This window comes from Macaca thibetana, chromosome 1 (assembly GCF_024542745.1).
Source record: "Macaca thibetana thibetana isolate TM-01 chromosome 1, ASM2454274v1, whole genome shotgun sequence".
Taxonomy (NCBI): Eukaryota; Metazoa; Chordata; class Mammalia; order Primates; family Cercopithecidae; genus Macaca; species Macaca thibetana.
Genome location: NC_065578.1, coordinates 31,429,099 through 31,456,832, shown reverse-complemented (window position 1 = coordinate 31,456,832; position 27,734 = coordinate 31,429,099). Strand labels below are relative to the sequence as shown.

At 46.9% G+C, this 27,734-nt stretch overlaps 2 protein-coding genes across 2 annotated transcripts in view; both read right to left on the bottom strand.

Moving 5' to 3' along the window:
• Positions 1-27,734, bottom strand: part of RBBP4 (RB binding protein 4, chromatin remodeling factor) — a 418,599-nt gene that overhangs the window by 204,746 nt on the left and 186,119 nt on the right. The window lies entirely within an intron of this gene.
• ZBTB8B (zinc finger and BTB domain containing 8B) lies at positions 27-27,734 on the bottom strand. Its single transcript, XM_050795400.1, has 4 exons — positions 27,692-27,734; positions 16,236-17,267; positions 6,661-6,839; positions 27-2,342 (listed from the first exon to the last, which is right to left on the bottom strand). The coding sequence occupies exons 2-4, from the start codon at positions 17,224-17,226 to the stop codon at positions 2,025-2,027; spliced, it is 1,488 nt and encodes a 495-aa protein (XP_050651357.1). The 5' UTR covers positions 17,227-17,267; positions 27,692-27,734; the 3' UTR covers positions 27-2,024.

Genomic DNA, 27,734 nt, shown 5'->3' with positions numbered 1-27,734 from the left:
CTAGGCAAAAGAGTGAGACTCTGTCTCAAAAAAAAAAAAAAAAGGAAGACAAAGCCATGAGTCACAGCAATGTCAAAGTGTTATCAACATCTCTATATGCATAGACTTAATTTCTGACTTTCCTTGTAGCAGAGTGGTAGAAAACAATTTACAGAACAGTGTCTCTCTGTGGGCCAGAGTTTGAGTTGCACTGTTCCAGTTTTAACTACAATTGAGAAGTACAGCTTGAACACCTTTCTAATGCTTTGGCTAACATTTACAAGCCAATTTATAATGTTTTTGATTTCTTTGTTGCTCAAGAGGTAGAAATAAAAGTGACTTTACCATCTTTTGAAAGACGACTATACTTAAAGGAAGACAAGAAGATTTCTTTTAAAATCCATTTTGGATATTTTAACGTAAGACAAAATTATGGAAAATGCCTTCAATTACATTCCGAATTCCTAATACTGCCTGCCCTTTAGCCCTTTAAAGAGTTCAGCCTCTTTTGTTGCAATAATTGTGTGGCTGAAAAGTAGGTGAAAGGTAGACTGCTTTTAAAAACCTGTTCTTCTACTAACCTTGCCTTTCCTTCATGAGGATCTTTTAAAAGATGAACATTTTAGAAATGTAACTTGGCGTTATGGGCTTATACTTTCCCTCCAATTAAAGTTCTAGGCAATGAGGTAGAAGGCAGGACTCAACTCCAAAGGCCGGACTCAGACACGGACCAAACTGAGGACTAGCTAAAACAAGGCGGTGGTGGGAGGATGGTGTGGGAAGCAGCTTTTATAAGAAACGCTCATCACTGGGCCATGTCAATTACCATTGCCATGGCAACACCTGGAAGTCACTACCCCTTATCTTGGCAATCGCCCAGCGGCTTGGAAGTTACCACCATTTTCCTAAATATTGCTGCATAATCTGCCCCTTAATTTGCATGTAACTAAAAGTGGGTATAAATATGAGTGCCGACTTGCCTCTGAGATGCTACTCTGGGCACACAGCCCATGGGGTAGTCCTAGTCCACAAGGAGCGGCCCCTTTGCTGCTGCTGCAGCACACTGCTGCTTCAATACAAGCTGCTGTCTAACACCACTGGCTCGCCCTTGAATTCTTTCCTGGGTGAAGCCAAGAACTCCCCTGGACTAAGCCCCAATATTCGGGCTTGCCTGCCCTGCATCAGTATAAACTAAGTAAAAGAATGCCAGAGGCAGCTACATTTCCAAGTTACACAGCTCCAACTTTTGGAAATTGCTGGAAAAAGTAGGGGAGCATTTTGAGTTTTGCCCAAATGAGTTGTTTTATGATAACAGAACAGGTTGTAGGTATAGAATCATCAAATGCCAAACCAGACAGGGAAACCATCCAGACCTGGGGTCATAGCCTCCCTTCTCAGTGCTAACTTAAAATTTTATTCAACTGGGCAAGTCAGGATGCCATAATGAGCCTTTCGGATCATTCTCATGTTTGTCTGCCCGTAAGTATTCCAAGCCTTTAAAATTGCTGTCCTAGATTTACAGAGTACCTTTTTTGATCGTGTAGCTAGACCGCCCTGCCTGCTTTATATCAATAAAGGTTTCTCTTTAATACGTTGCCAGAAAATTTAATGTGGAATTCATTAGGAAAGGCTTGGCAAAGGTAAACTTGATCCCAAAACTTAATGGTTTTTAGAGAAAGAGGATGATAACAAAGGAATGCAGAGGGCTGAGTCAATATAAAAACAAGCATGGAGATTTTCTTATCTTTCTCCTAACCACAGTTTGGATGCACAGCAAGAAAAACAGGAGACCTCAGGGCCTGCATTGATTCACTCAGAATTAAGGAGTGGCCAGCAAAGCCCTCAGAAACCAAGGGCACCACACAAAAAGGTTATCTGTCCTTTGAGTCACAAAATCCAACCTCTATCAGATAGTCTAATAAAAATGCACATATAACAGTGAAAAAGTGTTCCTCTCAGCGTTCCACAAAATTGAACAAATGGTATCTTTCAACAACAGAATGAGCACTAGCAAGTTCTAAAACCTCTTCTCCACCAATTTATTGCTACGTAAGTGTCTCTCGGTCTGATAAGTTGGGCTGAATTTGTGGTTTGTCATCAGAATCATCTCCAGCGGGGTCATTTTCCTCACCCGACTCCACATAGATTGGCCAGTCATTGTCTGTGTCGCTCTTTTCTTGGCTTTCGGATGAAGCCTCCATCAAGCTTAGGTTGATAGGCATCAAATCATCGTCATCGTCAGGTGTGTCTGTAACACAGGTGCAGCTGTCACACAGCCCGAAGCGCCGCAGCCCCTGGGACAGGTGACTCGTGAATGTTCTCCTGCAGCCCTTGCAGATGATTGGACGGTTGGATCTGTGGACCTGTAATCACAAGCGGACACAGCAGATGTCACAGAAAAGGAGATGAGCCTTTTCCACAAGGTCCCATGTGATCTGGCCCCTGCCTGACCCTCCGGATTCCTTTTTTAGCACTCCACCTGCATTCTCTGCCACAGTCTTTGTATTAGTCTGTTCTTGCACTGCTATAAAGAAATACCCGAGACTAGGTAATTTATAAAGGAAAGAGGTTTAATTGCCTCACAGTTCCACAGGCTGTACAGGAAGCATGATGCTGGCATCTGCTCAGCTTCTGGGGAGGCCTCAGGAAACTTACAATCATGGCAGAAGGCAAAGAGGGAGTCTGCACTTCACAAGGCCAGAGCAGAGGGGAGAGAAAGAAGGGGGAGGCACCACATATTTTCAAACAACCAGATCTCATGAGAACTCACTATCACAATGACAGCACCAAGGACGGATGGCGTTAAACCATGAGAAACTGCCCCCATGATCCAACCACCTCCCACCAGGCCCCACTTCTAGCATTAGGGATTACATTTCAACATGAGATTTGAGTGGGGACAGAGATCCAAACCATATGAGTCTTCGTCTTACCAAGGTTCTTTCTACCCCAGAGCCATTGGACACATGTGGGACATTCCCTTCTCCTCATCATCAACCCTTCACCCCTTATGAACACCTTGGAAGGAGGTCTCTCCTGATGCTCTAGGCCAGTTAGGGCCCCCAGCTAGCGATTCTCACCCATACTTCTTCCTTTGTTGTACATCTCACAAATTGTTGATAAAATTCACTAGAGTGTAAGCTCTAAGAGGGCAGGGACAGAGTCTGTCCCATTCCTTACTATATGCCCAGTGCTTAGCATACAAAGAGCACTCAAGTGAAAGTGAACTGATAGGGATTTTTTTTTTTTTTTTTTTTTTTTGAGACAGGGTCTTGCTCTGTCACCCAGGCTGGAGTACAGTGACACGATCATAGCTCACTAAAGCCCTGAACTCCTGGGCTCAAGTGTTCCTCCCCCTCCAGCCTCCCAAGCAGCTGGGACCACATGCACCCATGTACTACCATGCCTGGCTAATTTTTTATTTCTTGTAGAGGTGGTGTCTCACTATGTTGCCCATACTGGTCTTGAACTCCTGGCCTCAAGTGATCCTTCCACCTTGGCCTCCTAAGGTGTTGAGATTTCAAGTGTGAGCCACCATAGTTGGCCAGGATTTTTTTTTTTTTGGAGATGGGGTCTTGCTGTCTTGCTATGTTCCCCAGGCTAGACTTGAACTCCTGGGTTCGAGTGATCCCCCTGCCTCAGTCTACCAAGTAGTTGGGAATATAGGTGTGTGCCACTGCATCTGGCTCTCATTAGGATTTTTGACATGGCTTTTTTTTCCCCTCTCATTGGACACCTTTGGTAATTGATATTTTATTTATTTTTATTTTTATTATACTTTAAGTTCTAGGGTACATGTGAACAACGTGCAGGTTTGTTATATATGTATACATGTGCCATGTTGGTTTGCTGCACCCATTAACTCGTCATTTACATTAGGTATTTCTCCTAATGCTGTCCGTCTCCCATCCCCCAATGCTGACATAGTTTTTATGTACCTTGGATTGTTTAATTATTAGGAAGGCAGATTTGCTAGGGTAGACAGCTATATTCCCCAGATGTGCCAGCAGCTGCTTTGGGAACTATGTTTTGTTTTTGTTTTTTTTTTCTTTTTTGAGACGGTGTCTTACTCTGTCGCCCCGGCTGGAGTGCAGTGGCCTGATCTTGGCTCACTGCAACCTCCGCCTCCCAGGTTCAAGCAATTCTCCTGCCTCAGTCTCCTGAGGAGCTGGGATTACAGGCACGTGCCACCAAGGCTGGCTAATTTTTTTTTTTTTTTTTTTGTATTTTTAGTAGATAAGGGGTTTTACCACATTGGCCAGGCTGACCTCAAACTCTTGACCTTAGATAATCCGTCCACCTCAGCCTCCCAAAGTGCTGAGATTACAGGTGTGAGCCACTGCGCTGGGCCTAGGAACTATCTTTTTAATGTGTACACTTTTCAGGAACTCCAGCCAATGGGGCTCTGTGAACCAATCACAGCCTCTGTTTTAGAGAGCTCTGGATGCAAGATACACACAAGAGGCAGAGATGAGGAGAGGCTGATACAGGAGAACCACCCACAATTAGCGCAGTCCTAGTGGGTGGGAAGTGGCATCTTATGGTGGCTTTGATTTGCATTTACCCTATGACTAATGATGTTGAGCATCTTTTCATGTGCTTATTGGCCATTTGTCTACCTTTTCCCAAGAAATGTCTAGTCAAATCCTTTGCCCAGGTTTAATTGAGTTATTCATTCTTTTACTGTTGCATTATAAAAGTTCTTCATTCTGGATACTAGACTGTTATCAGATATATCCCTTGCAAATATTTTCTCCCATTCTGAGGGTTTTCGTATTCTTTTTTTTTTTTTGAGACGGAGTCTTGCTCTGTCACCAGGCTGGAGTGCAGTGGCGCGATCTTCGCTCACTGCAACATCCGCCTCCCGGGTTCAAGTAGTTCTCCTGCCTCAGCCTCCTGAGTAGCTGGGACTACAGGCACACACCACCATGCCCGGCTAATTTTTGTATTTTTAGTAGAGACAGGACTTCACCATGTTGGCCAGGATGGCCTCGATCTCTTGATCTTGTGATCTGCCCACCTCGGCCTCCCAAAGTGCTAGGATTACAGGCGTGAGCCACCACACCTGGCCAGTTTTTGTATTTTTTTTTTTTTGAGATGGAGTCTCGCTCTGTCTCCCAGGCTGGAGTGCAGTGGCCCGATCTTGGCTCACTACAACCTCTGCCTCCTGAGTTCAAGCAATTCGCCTGCCTCAGCCTCCCAAGTAGCTAGGACTACAGGCGTCCGCCACTACTCCCGGCTAATTTTTGTATTTTTAGTAGAGACGGGGTTTCACCATATTGGCCAGGCTGGTCTCGAACTCCTGACCTTGTGACCCGCCTGCCTCGGCCTCCCAAAGTGCTGGGATTATAGGCGTGAGCCACCACACCTGGCCCAGTTTTTGTATTCTTAAGAGCGCCCATTGAAGGTCAAGCTATTTGTATGTTAGATTTCCCAAACACTGATTGTCTTGCTCAAAGATGATCATAACTGCACATGGTGGCTCATGCCTATAATCCCAGCACTTTGCGAGTCTGAGGCAGGCAGATCGCTTGAGCCCAGGAGTTCAAGACCAGCCTGGGCAACCTGGAAAAACCCTGTCTCTACAAAAACAAACAAACAAACAAACATTAGCTGGGCGTGGTGGTGTTTGCATGTAGTTCCAGCTACCCAAGTGGGGGCTAAGGCGAGAGAATCACCTGTGCCTTGGAAGGTCAAGGCTGCCGTGAGCTATGATCTATCTCTGCAGCCTGGGCGACAGAGTGAGACTCTGTCTCAAACAAAACAAAACAAAAAAAAAGATGATCATAAAATGCAACATCTGCAGCCATAAAAAAGAATGAGATCATGTGTTTTGTGGGAACATGGATAGAGCTGGAGGCTATTATCCTCAGCAAACTAACACAGGAACAGAAAACCAAATACAACATGTTCTCACTTATAAGTGGGAGCTAAATGATGAGAACTTAATGAACACAAAGAAGGAAAGAGCAGACCCTGGAGTCTACCGGAGGCTGGAGAGTGGGAAGTGGGAGAGGAGCAAAGAGAATTAATTCCAGGATAAAATAATCTGTACAACAAATCCCTGTGACATGAGTTTACCTATGTAACAAACCTAAAAGTTTAAATAAATAAATAAATAAATGTAACATCTTTCTAAGTGGCCTGAATGGTTTTCAGCTGGTTGGACTCACCAGCTCACATGGAGACAAATCCTAGGGGGCAGCTCATTAGAGGGGAGGGTCTCCTTGGGCTGGAGCCCTCTTTGTCTGCTGCCCACAGGGAGCTCTATACATGGCAGTATACCCTTCCCTTACCCCCAGGTGCTGGGGCTGGGTGGGAAACTGAGGATGCAGCTTACCTTTGGTATCACACTGGTAGGAAGAGATTCACAATCCTGTCTGAGCCCTGTTGTTCTCTACATTACAATCATCACCTCTTACCAGGATCTAAACTTTCTTGGTTCTTCCCCTGAGAAAACTAGTCTAACTTGAAGTTAAAACTTAACTCTAACATATAAAGTTTTAGCTTTCTGTAAGTGCCACCACCTGAGCTTTAATTTAGTAGTAAAAATATATGTTGACAATTATCTGAAAACATCCCAGTAGACAGAGACATGAAAGACAGGCTGGCTGTACCCTTCCATTAGATGAGATCATGAATCGCTCTTGACACGAGGGCATGGCCAGCTGGAACACTTACACTCAGGGCGTGGCTCCGCAGGTGCTCCTGTCGCGTGAACCTCTTGCCGCAGGTCTCACAGGGGTAGGGCCGCTCGCCTGTGTGTGAACGGATGTGCCGCTTGAGGATGCCCTTCTGCTTGGCAGTGTAAGGGCAGAAAGGACACTTGTGGAGCTTGATGGGGACCACCAGCACATCACCTGGGGAACCAAATGCTTTCATTTAGCTGTGCTGTACGCAGTGACCAACCCTGGCTACCCGCTGGTGGATGGGATCCAGAGCTGGGGAATTCCACCAGCCCAGATGAAGGAGGAGGACACCAACTCCGCCACCAGCCAACAGCAAGACATCATCTGCAATTCCAACTCAGTCTGGCTCCCAATCAGCCCCAGGGTAAAGTGTACTTCTTATAAGGTCGGGAATGCTGTAAGACACCAGCTTCCACGCTTCTGTGTGACTCACAGTTAGAAACTCAGCTTGCATTACAACCTCAGAACACACATGCCTTATGTGGATAACTGGAAAAGTTTCCCAAAACAATACTTACCCTGATAGTGTTTATTCTGTTTGATTTCATTTTAAGACTGCTGGGGGCCAGGCACGGTGGCTCATGCCCGTAATCCCAGCACTTTGGGAGGCCAAGGCAGGCGGATCACAAGGTCAGGAGATCGAGACCATCCTGGCTAACACGGTGAAACTCTGTCTCTACTAAAAATACAAAAAATTAACCGGGCTTGGTGGCGGGCGCCTATAGTCCCAGCTACTCGGGAGGCTGAGGCAGGAGAATGGTGTGAACCCGGGAGGCGGAGCTTGCAGTGAGCCAAGATGGCGCCACTGCACTCCAGCCTGGGCAAGAGTGCGAGACTCCATCTCAAAACAAAAGACTGCTGGGTGAGACTCTGTTATGGACTGAATTGTGTACCCCTAAAATTCATACCTTGAAGTCTGTGTTTGGAGATAAAAGCCCTTAAGAGGGTAATGAAGGTTAAATGAGTTTATAAGGTAGGGCCCTAATGATAGGACTGGTTTTCTTATGAAGAAGAGACACCAGAGATCAACTGCTCTCTCCTTCTCCCTGCATACCCCCTGCCATTCCTCTCACCCCCACCCCTAGCACACACACACACACAGGAAAGCCTGTGTGAAGACACAGTGGGAAGGCTGCCATCTGCAAATCAGGAAGAGGCCTCACCAGAACCCAACCCTGCTGACACTTTGATCTTGGACTCTGAGCCTCTGGAATTTTGAGGATACATTTCTGTTAAGCTTCCCAGTCTGGGGCACTCTGTTGTGGCAGCCTGAGCTGACTAATACAACCCTCTGAGTTGATCTCACTACCTTCAGAACTTGGAAAATGCTGTTATAATGGATCAGATTTCTAGACCAGAATTCATGCTTTCTTGGACAGTAGTTCCTAAGAATATTTTCCAGGCATACGTAGAAGAGGCTTGCTTTGATGCAGACCCTAAATTGTTTGGAATTTATATTAACTCTACATATGTGAAATCATCAAATATCCAGGAATTCACTTAAATCTTTTTCCAATTTATTCCCTCACCTTGCTCATATAACCATTAAGGTGACAATGTGATTATCACTCATGTGTATAGAAACTGTTCCACTCAAGTTCTGTGAGTTACACTTACTGCTATAGTCATCCCTTGGTATCCACTGGGAATTGGTTCCAGGATACTCCTTGGATACCAAAATCCAAGGATGCTCAAGTCCCAAAGTCAGCCCTGCGGATCCTGTGAATACCGTATTTTCCATACATGATTGGTTGAATCCACAGATGCAGAAGCTATGGACACAGAGGGTCAACTATATTCCGAGATTTCTTCTTTATTTTATTTATTTATTTTACTTTTTGAGACAGAGTCTCACTCTGTTGCCCAGGATGGAGTACAGTGGCACGATCTTGGCTCACTGTAACCTCCACCTCCTGGGTTCAAGTGATTCTCCTGCCTCAGCCTCTGGAGTAGCTGGGATTACAGGCACCTGCCACTACGCCCAGTTAATTTTTGTATTTTTAGTAGAGACGGGGTTTCACCATGTTGGCCAGGCTGGTCTCAACTCCTGACCTCAGGTGATCCACCTGCCTCAGCCTCCCAAAGTGCTGGGATTACAGGCGTGAGCCACTGTGCCCGGCCCGAGATTTGTTCTTTCTATCCATGCCCTTCCAGATTTACAGATTTTGGTCATATCATATCACCTATGAAGGCACTAGTGACTCAAGCTTTCCAAGTAGAGAAACGTGGTTCATGTCCTGGCTCTAGCACTGACCAGCCGTGTGGCCCTCGACATCTTACTTAGCTTCTCTGTGCCTTACTTTCCTCATCTGTAAAACAGGTATGATAACAGTTCCCACCTCACAGGACTGTGGTAAGAATGAAATAAAGTAACACATAAAGCACAGCACGTGGCACATAGTAAGCACTTGCAAATGTCAGCCATGTTTGTCATCATTGTCATCTCTTCAGAATTTTTTTTACCGGGTAAGCAGTCCAGGCTCTTGTGGTCTCTGTCAACACTGGAGTAACTCTTTTCTCTGGGGCTGGCTTGGGATACCTAACTGGCTCTGTCTTTCCTGAGGTGCTATGAAAAGTATGGCACACTAAATTGAATGTGAGAGTCCAACATCCTTTACGTAAGGGTGGAAACTCTCTTTGGTATTGAGTTCCCATCCTAATAATGCCTAACATTTTGCATAATCTATAGTGACTCCAAAATCTGTTTCCCAGGATAAAAGTAGCAGCTCAAAAGCTCATCGCTGCTGACATATGTGGAATTATTAAATCTCTCACTGCTCACACTGGTACTGAGATACAAGTAAAATAGGAATGATTATCTTTTTTTTTTTTTTTTTCTGAGATGGAGTCTCACTCTGTCACCTAGGCTGGAGTACAGTGGCACGATCTCAGCTCATTGCAACCTCCGCCTCCTGGGTTCAAGTGATTCTCCTGTCTCAGCCTCCAGAGCAGCTGGGATTACAGGTGCACACCACCATGCCTGGCTAATTTTTGTATTTTTAGTACAGACAGGAGTTCACCATGTTGGCCAGGCTGGTCTTGAACTCCTGACCTCAAGTGATCCACCTGCTTCAGCCCCGCAAAGTGCTGAGATTATAGGCATGAGCCACCATGCCCAGCCTGTTTTTTGTTTTTTGACACAGGGTCTCTGTCACCCAGGCAGGAGTGCAGTGGCATGATCATGGCTCACTGCAGCCTCTACCTCCCAGGCTCAGGTGATCCTCCCATCTCAGCTCCCCGAATAGCTGGGACTACAGGCATGTGCCACCACGTGCAGCTAATTTTTTTTTTTTTTTTTTTTGAGATGGAGTTTTGCTCTTGTTGGGCAGGCTGGAGTGCAATGGCACAATCTCGGCTCACTGTAACCTCCACCTCCCAGGTTCAAGTGAATCTCCTGTCTCAGCCTCCCAAGTAGCTGGGATTACAGGCATGCACCACTATGCCTGGCTAATTTTGTATTTTTAGTACAGACAGAGGTTTAACCATGTTGGTCAAGCTGGTCTCGAACTCCTGACCCCAGGTGATCCACCCACCTTGGCCTCCCAAAGTGCTGGGATCACAGGTGTGAGCCACCATGCCCGGCCACGGGCAGCTAATTTAACAATTTTTTTTTTTTTGTAGAGACAGACAGAGTCTCACTATGTTGTCCAGGGTGGTATTGAACTCCTAGGCTTAAGGGATCCTCCATGCCTCAGTGTCCCAAAGTGCCGGGATTACAGGTGTGAGCCACAGCACCCGGCCAGGAATAACAACCTGTTTCCTAGGATCAAAGCAGCAGCTCATAGCTCATCACCCTGCTCACTCCTCTGGCACTGTGGAACTTCCTTGTTATTTATCTCCATCACCTTGGCTTTGTACCACACACTTCTTCCTGATTATCTACAAAAACATAAAATAAAAAAGGCCCAGCATAAGTCCTTGGAAAAATAACTGTTAACTATTTCTCCATCAGAAAAGTATGGATTGTCTCAACACTTTCTTCCCCCTTCCTGATCTCACTCCCCCAATACAGCAGTTCACCTGAATCCTATTACATGCCAGGCCATTGTAAGACACCTGTTTCCTCCCTCAAGAAGTTAAGTCTAGCAGGAAAGATATGTAAACATATTCATACCATATGAAGCACACATGCAAAGTTCAAAGTGATGAAGAAATATAAATAAAAAGTGATGATTTTCCTTAGGAGTTCAGCAAAGATTTCACAGAAGAGGTTAACTTTGAGCAAGGTTTTAAAAGATGAACAGGAGTTCACTGGGAGTTCAAGACAGAGAAAGGTATCTCGGGCAGAGGAAGAACACGTGCTTAGGCATAGAGGTAAATGAGACTATGAAGTATGAAGTGGGGGTTAGGAATGAGGGCAAGGAAGGAACAAGAACTAGATTGTGATGGTCACATTCATTCATTCATTCTTTCAGCAAATTTATACTGAGCACTCACTATGGGTCAGGCTCTGTTCTAGGGTCCTGGGGATATAACAGTGAACAGAATAGACCAAAGTCCCTGCCCCTCATGGAACTAACATGCTGAGAAATTTGGACTTTACTTGTAAGCAGCCTGGATTTTTTTTTTTTTTTGAGATGGAGTCTCGCTCTGTCACCCAGGCTGGAGTGCAGTGGTGCGATCTCAGCTCACTGCAACCTCCAACTGGTTCGAGCAATTCTTCTGCCTCAGCCTCCTGAGTAGCTGAGACTACAGGCCTGAGCCACCACTCCTGGCCAGCTAGAATTTTAAGCAAGGAAGGTACAATGGTCACATGGTCAAATTTTCATGGCCAAATTTAAAAGATCCCTCTGGGCACAATTCAGGGAAAAGACTTAAGAGAGGCAATATTAAAGGCAGGAAGTCCAAGTAGGAGGGGACCACGAGTCTGGATGAGAGATGATAGGAGCTAAGGCAGTGGTTGTGGAGGTGGAGAGGAGTCACACTGAGAAAGAGTGAAATTAACAGAAGGAAAAGCAGGTACAGGAGGAAAGGGGAGTTCAGTTCAGATTTTACAGGGATTGAGGCTTGTGCAGAGCATCCAGGTGGGCATAAAAATTAAAAAAATAAAAGAAACTACCAAAACCTCCCCTGTGACCGGTGTGGTGGCTCATGCCTATAATCTTAATACTTTGAGAGGCTGAGGCAGGGGGACCACTTGAGCCCAGGAGGTCGAGGCTGCAGTGAGCTGTGATTGCGCTACTGCACTCCAGCCTGGGTGACAGCGTGAGACCCTGTCTCAAAGCAAAACAAAACAAAACAAACCCGGCCAGGCACAGCAGTTCACACCTATAATCCCAGCACTTTGGGAGGCTGAGGCGGGTGGACCACTTAAGGTCACGAGTTTGAGACCAGCCTGACCAACATAGTGAAACCCTGTCTCTACGAAAAATACAAAAATTAGCTGGGCATGGTGATGCACGCCTGTCATCCCAGCTACTTGGGAGGCTGAGGCAGGAAAATTGCTTGAACCTGGGAGGCAGACGTTGCCGTCAGCTGAGATGGCACCACTGCACTCCAGCCTGAGCAACAGAGTAAGACTGTTAAAAAAAAAAAAAAAAAAAAGAAAAATCCCCTGTGCCTACAGATATAACCTCCCCTCTTTGTATGTAAGGTTTTCCATGATCTGACTCCTGACTCCAATCAATTTTTCCCTGTCCCCTCTTCTTATCTTCAGATGGCACTTCCAGGATGCCTCCCTGATCTCCCAGTAGGAAGCCAGTTCTCCTTCTGGACTACTGTGAACTCATACCTGAGTGTCTTTCAACCCTAGTACCTTTCTAGCATGTGATGTTATTTACATTTGTGTCTTTTTTTTTTTTTTTTTTTTTTTTTTGTGGGACAGTCTCGCTCTGTTGCCCAGGCTGTAGTGCAGTGGTGCGATCTCGGCTCACTGCAACCTCTGCCTCCTGGGTTCAAGCAATTTTCCTGCCTCAGCCTCCCGAGTAGCTGGGATCACAGGCACTTACCACCACGCCTGGCTAATTTTTTTTGTATTTTTAGTAGAGATGGGGTTTCATCATGTTAGCCAGGCTGGTCTCGAACTCCTGACCTCAAGTGATCCACCTGTCTCAGCCTCCCAAAGTGCTGTGATTACAGGCATGAGCGACTGTGCCTGGCCCACATTTGTGTCTTATCTCCTATACGACACCATCAGTTCTTTGAGGGCTGCATCCATGTCTGACTTATCTTTATGTCTTCACACAAAAGGTACTCAAATATTTGAACAAATAAATGAATAACCAAACAAATCAATCCTACTCTGTGCCTTAGCACTTGGAAAAACTATACCCTGGAGCCATATGAATGAAATAAAAACATGGTAGACAACAGGCATGGCCAGGGGCCAGGGCAGCTGCATTGCCACAGCACCCTGTAGCAAGAAGCCTGACTTTCCAGACCAATAAGGACAGGACCTGAATATATTATAAGTGGCACAGAGCCAAATGCCTATTTCATGATACTTCTTGTGCTTACATGCAGAGGGGTTCAAAGAAAAAATCATTGCACTGAAATCCTCTATCTACTTGTGTTGCTTTCACTGTTTGTTTAATGAATGAAATGAAGCCACTCCAGGTTTGTGGTTTTAGCTGGGCCACTTACTACTGCATTCTTACGAAACTCACTAAACCCTTCTGGGTCGCAGTTTCTCCATATTTCCTCTGTCAAACACATGGGGCATCATGAGAGTCTCGTGGATATGAAAGGGTGATCAGTGTGTGAAATGCCATCGTACACACAGCAATGAGAATTTCAACAAGTTCCCATGGTGTGTTCATGGAAGCGGCCACGATCTTCCCAATGCTGGTGAAGCCAGTGTCTCTGAGAACCAGAAACAGCATTTTCAAGTTTTTTTTTTTTTTTTTTTTTTTTTGAGACAACGTCTCACTCTGTTGTCGAGGCTGGAGTGCAGTGGCATGATCACAGCTCACCGCAGCCTTGACCTCCCAGGCTCAGGTGATCCTCCCACCTCAGCCTCCCAAGCAGCTGGGACTATGGGTACATGCAACGACGCCTGGCTAATTTTTCAATTTTTTTTTTGTTTTTGTAGAGATGGGGTTTTGCCATTTTGCCTAGGCTGGTCTTGAACTCCTGGGCTCAAGCGATCCTCCCACCTTGGCCTCTCAAAATGCTGGGATTGTAGGTGTTAGCCACTGCACCTGGCCATTTTCAAGTTTTTCAAGTCCAGTTTTAATCAGACATACTGAGTGCTCTTGCTTTTAAAAAATGAAATTTGAGGCCAGGCACAGTGGCTCACCCCTGTAATCCTAGCACTTTGAGAGGCCGAGGCAGCAGGATCACCTGAGGTCAGTAGTTCAAGACCAGCCTGGCTAACATGGTGAAACCTCATCTCTACTAAAACTACAAAAATTAGCCGGACATGGTGACACATGCCTGTAATCCCAGCTACTCGGGAGGCTGAGGCAAGAGACTTGCTTGAACCCAGGTGGCAGAGGTTGCAGTGAGCTGAGATTGCACCACTGCACTCCAGCCTGGGCAACAGAGTGAGACTCTGCCTCAAAAACAAAACAAAACAAAACAAAACCAAAAATTCCCAGAAATTAAAAATTTGCAAGACAGACCAGGCACAATGGCTCACACCTGTAATCCCAGCACTTTGAGAGGCTGAGGTGGGAGGATCACTTCAGCCCAGGAGTTTGAGACCAACCTGAGCAACATAGGGAGGCCTCGTCCCTGTTATAAATCAAATATACAAAAAATTAGCTGGGTGTGGTGGTGTATGCCTGTAGCCCCAGCTACTTGGGATGCTGAAGTGGGAGGATCACTCAAGCTCGGGAGGTCAAGGCTGCGGTGAGCTGTGATGGTGCCACTGCACTCTAGTCTGGGCAACACAGCGAGACCCTGTCTCAAAAGAAAAAAAAAGTCTCAAGACAGCCATTGAGTAATGAATAAAAATAGCTGATCTCCCTTTATTTAAAAGACTTTCACTTCAACCAGAGAATTAGAAGCTAAAAAAAGGAAAAGACTTTTACTACTGAATATTTCACTGCCAGACTGCAATTCATGAATTTCTTGGCTTGAGGTTCTGTTTTTTTTTTTTTCTTTTCTTTTCTTTTTTTTTTTTTTTTTTTGGCAGGGAGTCTCGCTCTGTCACCCAGGCTGGAACGTGGTGGCACGATCTTGGCTCACTGCAACCACCACCTCCTAGGTTCAAGCTATTCTCTTGCCTCAGCCTCCCGAGTAACTGGGATTACAGGTGCATGCAGCTGCGCCCAGCCTTGGCTTGAGGTTCTGGAAGCCACGTTTCGTCAGTAAGGTGGCAGTCAAGTTTATTTTTGTCTCCTACAAGACACCTTGCAACACAATTACCTCACCTGTTAAGAGGAGTTAACCATATTATCTCAACTCTCAGAACTGTTCAAAGAAACAACCAGGTTCTCTTGAAACGCAAAAGCCTACCAAAGGATGTAAAAGTTAGCTCACATGAAGTCAAACACTGGCACTAAAATAGTCTCAAGTCGGCCGAGCACAGTGGCTCATGCCTGTAATCCCAGCACTTTGGGAGGCCAAGGCGGGAGGATCACTTGAGGTCAGGAGTTTGAGACCAGCCTGACCAACATGGTGAAACCCTGTCTCTACTGAAAATACTGGGCATGGTGGTATGCGCCTATGGTAATCCTAGCTACTCGGGAGGCTGAGGCATGAGAATCACTTGAACTCTGGGAGGCAGAGATTGCAGTGAGCTGAGATTGCACCATTGCACTCCAGTCTGGGTGTCAGAGCAAGACCCTGTCTCAATCAATCAATCAATCAGTCAAATAGTCTCAAGTAGATGGCATCATCAAACACACCAGGCTGGGTGCCTATTCTATGCCAAGCACCTTGGCTGACACAGAGAAGTATAAATCTCTGGAGCATATATCTCTGGACATGACTTCAATCACATTCTCCCCACACAAAATCAACCTCCCAGAATACAGGAAATCTAAGATGATACGTGAGAAAAAGTTCTGAAAACTCTCTTATTTGATCCCCACAACCGTTACCTGTGAGAGAGGCAGGGCAGGGATGATTATCCCCATTTTACAGATGACAAAACAGACTCAAAGAGATTCAGTGATTTAACCAAGGTCCCACTGCCGGTCAGAGGAAGAGAGTGGGTTCCTCCCATGTCTCCAAACTGCCCCCAACACGCTTACATTCTAGTTGTAGAGGTAAAACACAAACATACACGAAGAAACAATGCCCCGCATACAGCAGGTGCTCAATTAATGCATATTGGTGGTGGTGGTGGCAGTGATGGTGACTGATGATGATCATAATGAGATGGTGATACTGGTGATGATTGTAGTGATGACAATGGTACTGATGATGGTACTGGTGATGATGGTAATGACGATGATACTAGTGATGATGATACTGATGATTATGGTACTGGTGATGATGGTACTGATGATGGCACTGGTGATGATGGTACTGATGATGATGGTACTGGTGATGATGGTACTGATGATGTTGGTAGTGACAATGATGATGGTGATAATGATCATGATGATGGGAGAACACAAGGCACAGACAGTGTGTACTAAATGACTGACAGGGCTGATGAATGCTAAGGGAACTCACCTGAGTCCTCTCCATACCAGTCAGCCTGGACATCCATCATAGAACTCATGGCTACTCCTGCACCTTCTGGTCTTCCCTCCAAACTCCGAGAAAAGTGATGGTCGGCATCATCCTTGCTCGGGGCAGCGCTGTTGCGCAAGAGCGCCTCCAGGAACTGCTTCACGTGGTAGTTGCTGTAAGCCAAGTCAACCGTCTGGCCGCTGGGCAAGGCCTCCTCCACGTGGGCCAGGTTCAGCGGGGCAGCATACTGCTGCAGCTGTTCCCCAACGTCCACCTCCACTTCATCAGCATCAAATTCCACCTTGGGCTCTATCCGTTTGGGTGGAGTAGAGAGGTCGCTGTCAGCCGAGCCACCGCCAAGGCTGTCTTTCACCACCAGTTCCAAGGGATGGCAGTCTCCGCAGTCACCGCAAGGGGACTCTCTCAGGCAGTCCACGCTCTTTTCTCCCACGGCTGGAGAGGAGACCAAGCTCTTGGTACCACAGGAGGTACCCTCCCGGCCTGAACTGGGGCTTCCACTGTCAACCTGATGAGCCGCCGCTGCCGCCGCCGCTGCAGCCGCCGCCGCTGCTGCCGCCACTGCTGCAGCCACAGCAGCCTCCTTCTCCATCTTTCGGCAAATGTCGAGGGATGACCTAATGTATGTCTTGCAGAAGTTCACCACATCATTCATCTGCAGGTAGCTGGCAGCCGACATCACTTCAATCACATTCTCCCTACACAAATCCAACTTCCCAGAATAGAGGAAATCTAAGATAATGGAGAAGGCATCAGAGGTGACAATGTCCAAAGAGGCGGTGCTATGCCGCCCGCTGTCCTGGATATAGTGAATGAGCAGGGCTCGGAAGTAGCCGCTGTTAGCAAACAAAATGTTCCTGTGGGCCTTGAAGATCCGCCCTTCCACAATGATGCTGCAGTCACAGAAAAAGTCCCTCTTTCTCTGTTCATTCAGCTCCCCCAAAAGCTTGGCATAATAGGATTGCATCTCCATTGCTCCGCCAGCTGCTGCTGCTCCAGAGTAAACCTGTATCTCTGTCAAGATTTTTCTTAAGTTAATTCACAAATCTCAACCTTTACAAATATGATTTTTTTTTTTTTTTTTTTTTTTTTTTTTTTTTTGAGACGGAGTCTCGCTCTGTCGCCCAGGCTGGAGTGCAGTGGCGCGATTTCGGCTCACTGCAAGCTCCGCCTCCCGGGTTCACGCCATTCTCCTGCCTCAGTCTCCTGAGTAGCTGGGACTACAGGCGCCCGCCACCACGCTCAGCTAAATTTTTTGTGTATTTAGTACGGGGTTTCACCGTGTTAGCCAGGATGGTCTCGATCTCTTGATCTCCTGATCCGCCAGCCTCGGCCTCCCAAAGCGCTGGGATTACAGGCGTGAGACATCGCGCCCAGCCAATAATATTTCTTTTAAAAATTTTAAACAAGGCTGGGTGCGGTGGCTCACGCCTGTAATCCCAGCACTTTGGGAGGTCGAGACGGGCGGATCACAAGGTCAGGAGATGGAGACCACCCTGGCTAACACGGTGAAACCCTGTCTCTAATAAAAATACAAAAAATTAGCCAGGTGTGGTGGCCGGCGTCTGTAGTCCCAGCTACTGGGGAGGCTGAGGCAGGAGAATGGCCTGAACCTGGGAGGCGGAGCTTGCAGTGAGCAGATACGGTGCCACTGCACTCCAGCCTGGGCAACAGAGCGAGACTCCATCTCAAAAAAAAAAAAAAAAAAATTTAAACAATTTTTCCAAAACCAGTGGTCCAATAGTATCTGTAGGATATGGGCTTCCCAGCACTTTGGGAGGACAAAGCAGGCAGATCACTGTGAGACCAGCCTGTCCAACATGGTGAAACCCCTTCTCTGCTAAAAATACAAAACTTAGCCCGGCCTGTAATCCCAGCTACTAGGGAAGCTGAGGTGGGAGGATCGCTTGAAGCCAGGAGGTGTAGGCTGCAGTGAACTAAGATTGCACCACTGCACTCCAGCCTGGTTGACAGAGCAAGATTCCATCTCAACAATAATAATAATAATAATAATAATAATATGGTCTGCTTTGGATCTAATAAAAATCAGAGGTTATCCAACTGGGTTAATTTATGAAAAAAAAATAATAACTATAGCTAACTGCATGTGAGCACAGTGCTTACTATTTTACATTGATTCTTTCAGTGAATTTTTATAAAAACCTTACAAGTAAATATTGTCTCCCTTGTTCTGATAAGGAAATTGAGGGTAGGAGATGACCCAGTTGTAACAGATCTGGGACTCAAAATCAGGTCTATTGGCCTCCAGAGCCAATGCTCTAATGTACTACATTCTACTTTCTTCAAGGCTCAAAATACAGAAAATATTCACATCTAAGAATTATAGTTGAGGCCAGGTGCGGTGGCCCACATCTGTAATCCTAGCACTTTGGGAGGCTGAGGTGGGCAGATCAGCTGAGGTCTGGAGTTTGAGACCAGCCTGGCCAACATGGCAAAACCCTGTCTCTACTAAGACTACAAAAATTAACTAGGCGTGGTGGTGGGTACATGAGTCCCAGCTACTCGGGAGGCTGAGGCAGGAGAATTGCTTGAACCCGGGAGGCAGAGGATGCAATGAGCTGAGACTGCGCCACTACACTCCAGCCTGGGCGACAGACTGAGATTCTGTCTCAAAAAAAAAAAAAAAAAAAAAAAAAAAAATTATAGTTGAGTCTTTAGTGTATCACTCTGAAACTGGTTTTCTTTTTTAGAGACAGGGTCTTGGTCTGTCACACAAGTTAGAGTGCAAGTGGTGTGATCATAGTTCACTACACCCTCAAATTCCTGGGCTCAAGCAACCCTCCGACTTCAGTCTCCCAAGACCTAGGACTACAAGTGTGTACCACTGTGCCCGGCCAATTAAACAAATTTTTTTTTGTAGAGATGGTAGTCTTGCTATGTTGCCCAGGCTGGTCTCAAGCTCCTTGCCTCAAGCGATCCTCCTGCCTCCACTTCCCAAAGTCCTGAGATTACAAGAGTAAGCCACCACACCCAGCCTCCAGCATCCCAATCCAAAACTTTGAGACTGGTCTCTTTTTTTTTTTTTTTTTTTTTGAGATAGAGTCTTGCTCTGTCGCCCAGGCTGGAGTGCAGTGGTGCAATCTTGGCTCACTGCAACCTCCACCTCCCGGGTTCAAGCAATTCTCCTGCCTCAGCCTCCTGAGTAGATGGGATTACAGGTGCATGCTGCCATGCCCAGCTAATTTTTTCTATTTTAGTAGAGATGGGGTTTCACCGTGTTACCCAGGCTGGTCACAAACGAGACTGGTCTCCTTTTATCATCGTTACACTGAAGAATTTGGTGGATTCTTGGGCTAGCCAGCATGTATTCCACATTCTTTTGGTTCTAGTGCCTTTTTTGGCTTTGATGGAAGCATCCTTCCCCCATTCTTGGCCAACATGCTTTGCATAAAGCTGATGCCATCCTCAAGCACCAGGTGTGTAAGCTATAATGTAGGCTCATAAAATTAACGCATCCTGGCCGGGCGCGGTGGCTCACGCCTGTAATCCCAGCACTTTGGGAGGCCGAGGCGGGCGGATCACAAGGTCAGGAAATCGAGACCATCCTGGCTAACACTGTGAAACCCCGTCTCTACTAAAAATGCAAAAAATTAGCCGGGCGAGGCGGCGGGCGCCTGTAGTCCCAGCTACTCAGGAGGCTGAGGCAGGAGAATGGCGTGAACCCGGGAGGCGGAGCTTGCAGTGAGCCGAGATCGCGCCACTGCACTCCAGCCTGGGCGACTAAGCGAGACTCTGTCTCAAAAAAAAAAAAAAAAAAAAAAAATTAACGCATCCCACCCTCTGACCACAGTGATTGGCTCAGAGACGGCCTTGTGGCTTTCAGAGCCAATGAAAAGCAATGAAACATTTGCTGGAATTTCAAAAAAGAGCACTCTGTGCTCTGTGGGATGCAGGATGTGAGGGATGTTGCTGCCACACCACCAGGGAAATCAGCCTAACAAAGATGACGGCCCAGCTCAGGCTGATGGAGCCTGGGGACAACATCGCAGCCCCAACTCAAGCAGTACCAGAAGCCAATTAAGTTCCTTTTTGGTTTAGCTGGTCTTAGTTGGGTTTTCTTTTTTAAATATTTTTTATTTTTTTTTGAGATGGGGGAGGGGGTCTCACTCTGTCACCCAGGCTGGAGTGCAGTGGTGTGATCTCGGCCCTCTCTGACCTTCACCTCCCTGGCTAAAGTAATCCTCATACCTCAGCCTCCCGAGTAGCTGGGACTACAGGTACCCACCCCCGGCTAATTTTTTTTGTATTTTTGGTAGAGACAGGGTTTTGCCATGTTGCCCAGGCTGGTCTCGAACTCCTGGCCTCAAGTGATCTGCCCCTCCTCCCCCGGCTTGGCCTCCCAAAGTGCTGTGGTTACAGGTGTGAGCCACCACACCTGGCCTCTGAGTTGGGTTTTCTATTTCATGCAACTGGGAGACTCCTAACTGATTCCACTACCCTTGGTTAACTCCTGCTTATTATTTATGTCCTGGCCCTTTTCTGTCAATGAACTACAAGCCCTTTGAAAGCATCAGCCATGTCTTATTCAATTTTATATCCCTTACAGTATCTGGCAGAGTGCTTTGGACAAAATAGATTTGTTCTTCTTTTTTTTTTTCTTTTTGAGGCAGAGTCTTGCTCTGTTGCCTGGGCTGGAGTGCAGTGGTGCGATCTTGGCTTACTGCAACCCCCACCTCCTGGGTTCAAGTGATTCTCCTGCCTCAGCCTCCCAAGTAGCTGGGATTACAGGCATGCGCCACCATGCCCAGCTAAGTGTTGTATTTTCAGTAGAGATGGGGTTTCACCATATTGGCCAGGCTGGTCTCGAACTCCTGACCTTGTGATCCGCCTACCTTAGCCTCCCAAAGTTCTGGGATTACAGGCGTGAGCCACCGTGCCCAACCGACAAAATAGATTTGTTAAGCAAAAAAGGAATACTCATTTCTTAACTGCTTAGTAGATAAACTATAAACCAAGTTTAAAATCCCCTTGGGGCCAGGCATGGTGGCTCACACTTGTAATCCCAGCACTTTGGGAGGCCAAGGTGGGCAGATCACCTGGGCTCAAGAGTTCGAGACCAGCCTGGCTAACATAGCAAAACCTTGTGTCTACTAAAAATACAAAAATTAGCTGGGTGTGGTAGCAGGTGCCTGTAATCCCAGCTACTCAGGAAGCTGAGACACAAGAATTGCTTGAACCCAGGAGGCAGAGGTTGCAGTGAGCCGAGATCGCACCACTGCACTGCAGCCTGGGGGATAGAGTGAGACTCTATCTCCAAAAGAAGTAAATAGATAAAATCCACTTGGTAGTGAGGAGGACAGAGACACTGACCTGTTCCCCAACTCCCCCTACCCCATCTTCTTCCATCACATAAATCACATAACCATCCATCAGCTATTACCCCTTTACCTACTGACCCGTTGAGATCAGAGAGGTTCCTATAGCCAAGTGCATACCCTCTACTGGAATCACAAAAGGGTTAGCTAGAGCTGGCAACCTCTGCCAATAGCTCTTTAACCACTCTTCCTCTCCACAAATGGAACACACCAAGACCTTTCCCAGTGAGAAATCAGGCGCCCCTTGCCCCAGTAAAGGGTTCCTCCACTGGCAAAATCCAAGGCTTATGCATTAATTGTGCAGACTTTACTCATAAAAGACTTACTGGAACCTTATTAAATGGCAACTTATACCTACTTTGTATGTATTTATAACAAATGATAGAGTTAAGTTTAGAAACTAGAGAATCAACTCAGGAGGAGAGTGGAGAGAAGCCTCTGTAAGTACAGTAAACTGACAAATCTAAAAGAGAAAACTGACAGCTATAAAAAAGTTAAAAAGCTATAAAAGGTAGATCTAGAAATTTTTTCAAGATATCAGCTGGAGGCCATTTAGCTAAGGGTATTAAATACTCCTACATATTCAAAATGGCCTAAGGACATCACTAAATTAAGTCCAGGGCTATAACCGATGGGCCTAAGGTATTAAGAAGATTCCTATGGCGGGTGCAGTGGCTCAAGCCTGTAATCCCAGCACTTTGGGAGGCCAAGACGGGCGGATCACAAGGTCAGGAGATCAAGACCATCCTGGCTAACACAGTAACACCCCGTCTCTACTAAAAAAAATACAAAAAACTAGCCGGGCGTGGTGGCAGGCGCCTGTAGTCCCAGCTACTTGGGAGGCTGAGGCGGGAGAATGATGTGAACCTGGGAGGCAGAGCTTGCAGTGAGTGGAGATCGTGCCACTGCACTCCAGCCTGGACAACAGAGCGAGACTCTGTCTCAAAAAAAAAAAAAAAAAAGATTCCTATCTTAATATTCATTTTAAACTCAAGGAAGTTATGTCATAATTTTAGGATTTTTTTTCCCATCCAAAGTAGTTAAAGTTAACATTTTGGTCAAAAAAGAGAACTGCCGGGCGCGGTGGCTCAAGCCTGTAATCCCAGCACTTTGGGAGGCCGAGACGGGCGGATCACGAGGTCAGGAGATCGAGACCATCCTGGCTAACACGGTGAAACCCCCGTCTCTACTAAAAAATACAAAAAAAAAAAACTAGCCGGGCGAGGTGGCGGGCGCCTGTAGTCCCGGCTACTCGGGAGGCTGAGGCAGGAGAATGGCGGGAACCCGGGAGGCGGAGCTTGCAGTGAGCTGAGATCCGGTCACTGCACTCCAGCCTGGGTGACAGAGCGAGACTCCGTCTCAAAAAAAAAAAAAAAAAAAAAAAAAAAAAAGAGAACTGTTGGATATCTGAAAAATTCTATTACCGGCCGGGCGCGGTGGCTCAAGCCTGTAATCCCAGCACTTTGGGAGGCCAAGGCGGGTGGATCACAAGGTCAGGAGATCGAGATCATCCTGGCTAACATGGTGAAACCCCGTCTCTACTAAAAATACAAAAAACTAGCCAGGCGTGGTGGCGGGCGCCTGTAGTCCCAGCTACTCGGAGGCTGAGGCGGGAGAATGGCGTGAACCCGGGAGATGGAGCTTGCAGTGAGCCGAGATTGTGCCACTGCACTCCAACCTGGGCAACACAGCGAGACTCCGTCTCAAAAAAAAAAAAAAAGAAAAAAAGAAAAATTCAATCAAAACTTTCACAGGACTAAGGTTTCACTGACATTCTCACCCCTTCCCACTGCTCCAACCAAGCTTTCTTGGCAGTGTCTGCTGTTGCCTTTGACAATCAAAATACTAACGGAAAAACAAGAGACAGAAAAAAAATATTACATTTTATTCTTTCTTAGAACTGAAAAAAAACACATCAGACTGATAAAATCACATTTTTCAATATGATAATATCCAGTTTGGTGGGAACACAATTTGGAATACCACATCAGAGGAGAATTTGGCAATATTTATCAAACTTCAGATGTACACACCTTCTGCCTTGGCAAACTCATTGCGATACATTTACTCATTTGAATACATTCCCCCAAATATATCAAATTATAAGTTCAGGGCTGGGCATGGTGGCTGACGCCTGTAATCCCAGCACTTTGGGAGACCGAGGTGGGCAGATCACTTGAAGTCAGGAGTTCAAGATCAGCCTGGCCAACATGGTGAAACCCCATCTCTACTAAAAATACAGAAATTAGCCGGGTGTGGTGGTGCACGTCTGTAATCCCAGCTACTCAGGAAGCTGAGTCAGGAGAATTGCTTGAACCTGGGAGGCAGAGATTGCAGTGAGCCGACATTGCACCACTGCACTCCAGCCTGGGCGACAGAGCAAGACTCCATCTCAAAAAAAAAAATTATAAGTTCAGGGCTGGGCACAGTGACTCATGCCTGTAATCCCCGCACTTTGGGAGGCTGAGGTGAGCAGATTATTTGACCTCAGGAGTTTGAGACCAGCCCAGGCAACATGGCAAAATTCTATCTCTACAAAAAATTTAAAAGATTTGCTAGGTTTGGTGGCACATGCCTGTGGTCCCAGCTACACGAAGGCTGAAGCGGGAGAATCGCTTGGGCCTGGGAGGTCAAGGCTGCAGTGAGTTGTGATGGCATCCCTGCACTCCTGCCTGGGAGACAGAGCAAGACCCCATCTCAAATAAAATAAGTTCGGAGATGTCTGTTACACCACGATTTTGTACTAGCGCAAAAGTAGAAACAATGTGAATGTCCATCAATAGAGGACAAGTTAAATCAATGACTTTACAATCACACAATGGAATATTATGCAACCATGTAGAATTGCCTGTGTTCATGTGAAAAAGTCACCAAGATATATTAAAAAAAAAAAAGCAAGATGAGGCCGGGCGCGGTGGCTCAAGCCTGTAATCCCAGCACTTTGGGAGGCCGAGACGGGCGGATCACGAGGTCAGGAGTTCGAGACCATCCTGGCTAACACGGTGAAACCCCGTCTCTACTAAAAAATACAAAAAACTAGCCGGGCGAGGTGGCGGGCGCCTGTAGTCCCGGCTACTCGGGAGGCTGAGGCAGGAGAATGGCGTAAAAACCCGGGAGGCAGAGCTTGCAGTGAGCTGAGATCCGGCCACTGCACTCCAGCCTGGGCGACACAGCGAGACTCCGTCTCAAAAAAAAAAAAAAAAAAAAAAAAAGCAAGATGCAAAACAAAATGTATAGTTGATCCTATGCATAAATGCTTTTGCTGGCAAATATATGTTTTTCTGGAAGGCTATATGAGAATTAACAGCACCCTTGGGGAAAGGGAGTACAGTTAAGAAGTGGGTGGAGGGGCCAGGCACAGTGGCTCACACCTGTAATCCCAGAACTCTGGGTGGCCAAGGAGGGCAGATCACGAGGTCAGGAGTTCAAGACCAGCCTGGCCAACATAGTGAAACCCTGTCTCTACTAAAAATACAAAAAAAAAATTAGCTGGGTGTGGTGGCGGGCACCTGTAATCCCAGCTACTCGGGGGGCTGAGGCAGGAGAATCACTTGAACCCAGGAGGCGTTGGAGGTGGAGGCTGCAGTGAGCAGAGATTGTGCCACTGCACTCCAGCCTGGGCGACAGTGCAAGACTCTGTTTCAAAAAAAAAAAAAAAGTGTGTGGAGGGACTTTTGCCTTTAATTTTAAATCTTTCTGATAGAATGTTTTACTATGTGCATGTATTGTTTGTCTTTTCTTTTGAGACAGGGTCTCACTTTGTTACCCAGGCTGGAGTGCAGTGGCATGATCACAGTTCAGTGCAGCCTCGACCTCCCAGGCTCAAGCAATCCTCCTGCCTCAGCCTCCTGAGGAGCTGTGACTACAGGCATGCATCACCACACTCAGCTAATTCTGAAAACATTTTTTTATAGAGATGGGGTCTCACTATGTTGCCTGGCTGGTCTCAGTGGTCTTGAACTCCTGAACTCAAGTGATCCTTCTGCCTTGGCTTTGTTCTTTGTTAACTAAGAAAAAAAGGAGGCAGGGCAGAGGGGTGAGGAGTTGGTAAGCCAGGTAGATAAACATGTAAGTAGGTACAACACTTCTTTTTTATTTATTTTTTTTTTTTTTGAGGCGGAGTCTGGCTCTCTTGCCCAGGCTGGAGTGCAGTGGCCGGATCTCAGCTCACTGCAAGCTCCGCCTCCCGGGTTCACGCCATTTTCCTGCCTCAGCCTCCCGAGTAGCTGGGACTACAGGCACCCGCCACTTCGCCCGGCTAGTTTTTTGTATTTTTTAGTAGAGACGGGGTTTCATTGTGTTAGCCAGGATGGTCTCGATCTCCTGACCTCGTGATCCGCCCGTCTCGGCCTCCCAAAGTGCTGGGATTACAGGCTTGAGCCACCGCGCCCGGCCAACACTTCTTAACTTGTAGTATGGTCTGATCTACAGGGGCTCTTCCCAGAGCACTTCCGTCTTTCACTGGAAGAGCCTCCTTTCCAGCAATAGCACCTAAAACCAATTTCTTTTGGCTTTCTCACTTAAATTATTTTTTATTCTATTGCAATTATTTTTATTCTACTTCCTGATTTGCAAAAGTCTTTCCATATAATACTTTCTTCAAAATTTTCCCCAATCCTGTACTTGGTATATATTGTGTATATATTTATTTATATCACCCCCATTTGCCTGAAGTGCTCTGCTGCCCCGGGAAATGCTGAGGATCACCACTTCTCCCAGAAAAGCAGCTCTGAGGGCAGACCGCTCTCAGAAGCACATTTATCTGCACTCTGGCAGGGAACCTCCCAACCACCCCACGGTTCCAACTCAATTCAATGGTTACCAGCTACATACAATGCCTGACACAAGGAAGATGCCAGGAATAGAAAAATGAACCAAGTATAGTGCCTGTCCTCCAGGAGACAGCAGATGCCAACACAGCTACCTGCGATACAAACTCTCATATACCCTTGAGGGAGTCCTAGCCAGATCACACAACTGTCTCTGTTCAGAGGCCAAAAGCAGCATTGAATTCCACCCCCAACCTTTTCTGACAAGACTCCTCCAGTCCCACCAACCTGAGAATAACAAAAACCTGCTCCTCAATTTTAGCAAAATATTGAGCACTATTCCTTATAAAACACTGTGCAAAGTACGAGCATATTCATTTTACTTTTTAAATTAAATTTTTTAAAAGGCACGGTCTTGCTCTGTTGCCCAGGCTGGAGTGCACGATCCTACCTCAATGCAGCCTGGAACTCCTGGGCTCAAGAGATCCTCCCAACCTCAGCTTCCCTAGTAGCAGGGACTACAGGTGCGCGCCACCATGCCCGGCTTTTACAAGCACATTAGTTTTCACCTCACAATAACCCAGTGCAACAGATACTCTAACTACATCCTGTTTTTCAGAGGAGGAACTGAGATTCAAAGATAAAAATAACATCACCAAGTTAGGAATGGAACAGAGAGACTGACTCCCGAGTTGACATCCTTAACCACTATGCTAACCGGCCTCTCCAAACCCTCCAGGACACGATGCGACAGGTTGGGGAAGTCACTCCTTTCTTTTAGGCATGGATCGGAGGAGAACGACATTAGAGAAGTTTCCATTTCCACACGAAGAATTTCAGGGTCAACTGCATCTAAATTGCTCGCAAGACAGACCCTCCCCCGCCCAGCACCAGACGACCTGCACAGGCCACCAGAACCAGCTACAGGGCATGGCCCCCGAGGATGGGGCCCCGAGGCCTAGCCCCTCCCGTGGCCTCCCGCGGACAAAGTGGCCATCGCTGCGGCTGGCACTTCCCCAGTGTGGCTGAGCCCCCACGCCTGGGTACCATTCACCGTGGAAGAAGTCGGCGCTGCGACCCCCGGCTGGACGACGCGGAGAGCACCCAATGACAGGGAAGCTGGGAGCCCACAGCCGTGCCTGCCCCTCCCCACGCTGGAAGGGCTCGCGGGGCGGAGGTCCCAGGAGTTGCCAGGGCCAAGCGGTCCGAAGGAGGATGACTGAGTGGCGGCAATCCTGCTCCCTAACCCCAATCTCAGGCCAGCCTCCCGGGTGCTCGGAATCCTCCCCAAACCAACCAAAGCGGCAGCGCCAACCCGCTTCTTGGCGCTCACCTTCCAGCGGGTTCCAGTAGCGCAGCCACGGAGCTCCGCGCAC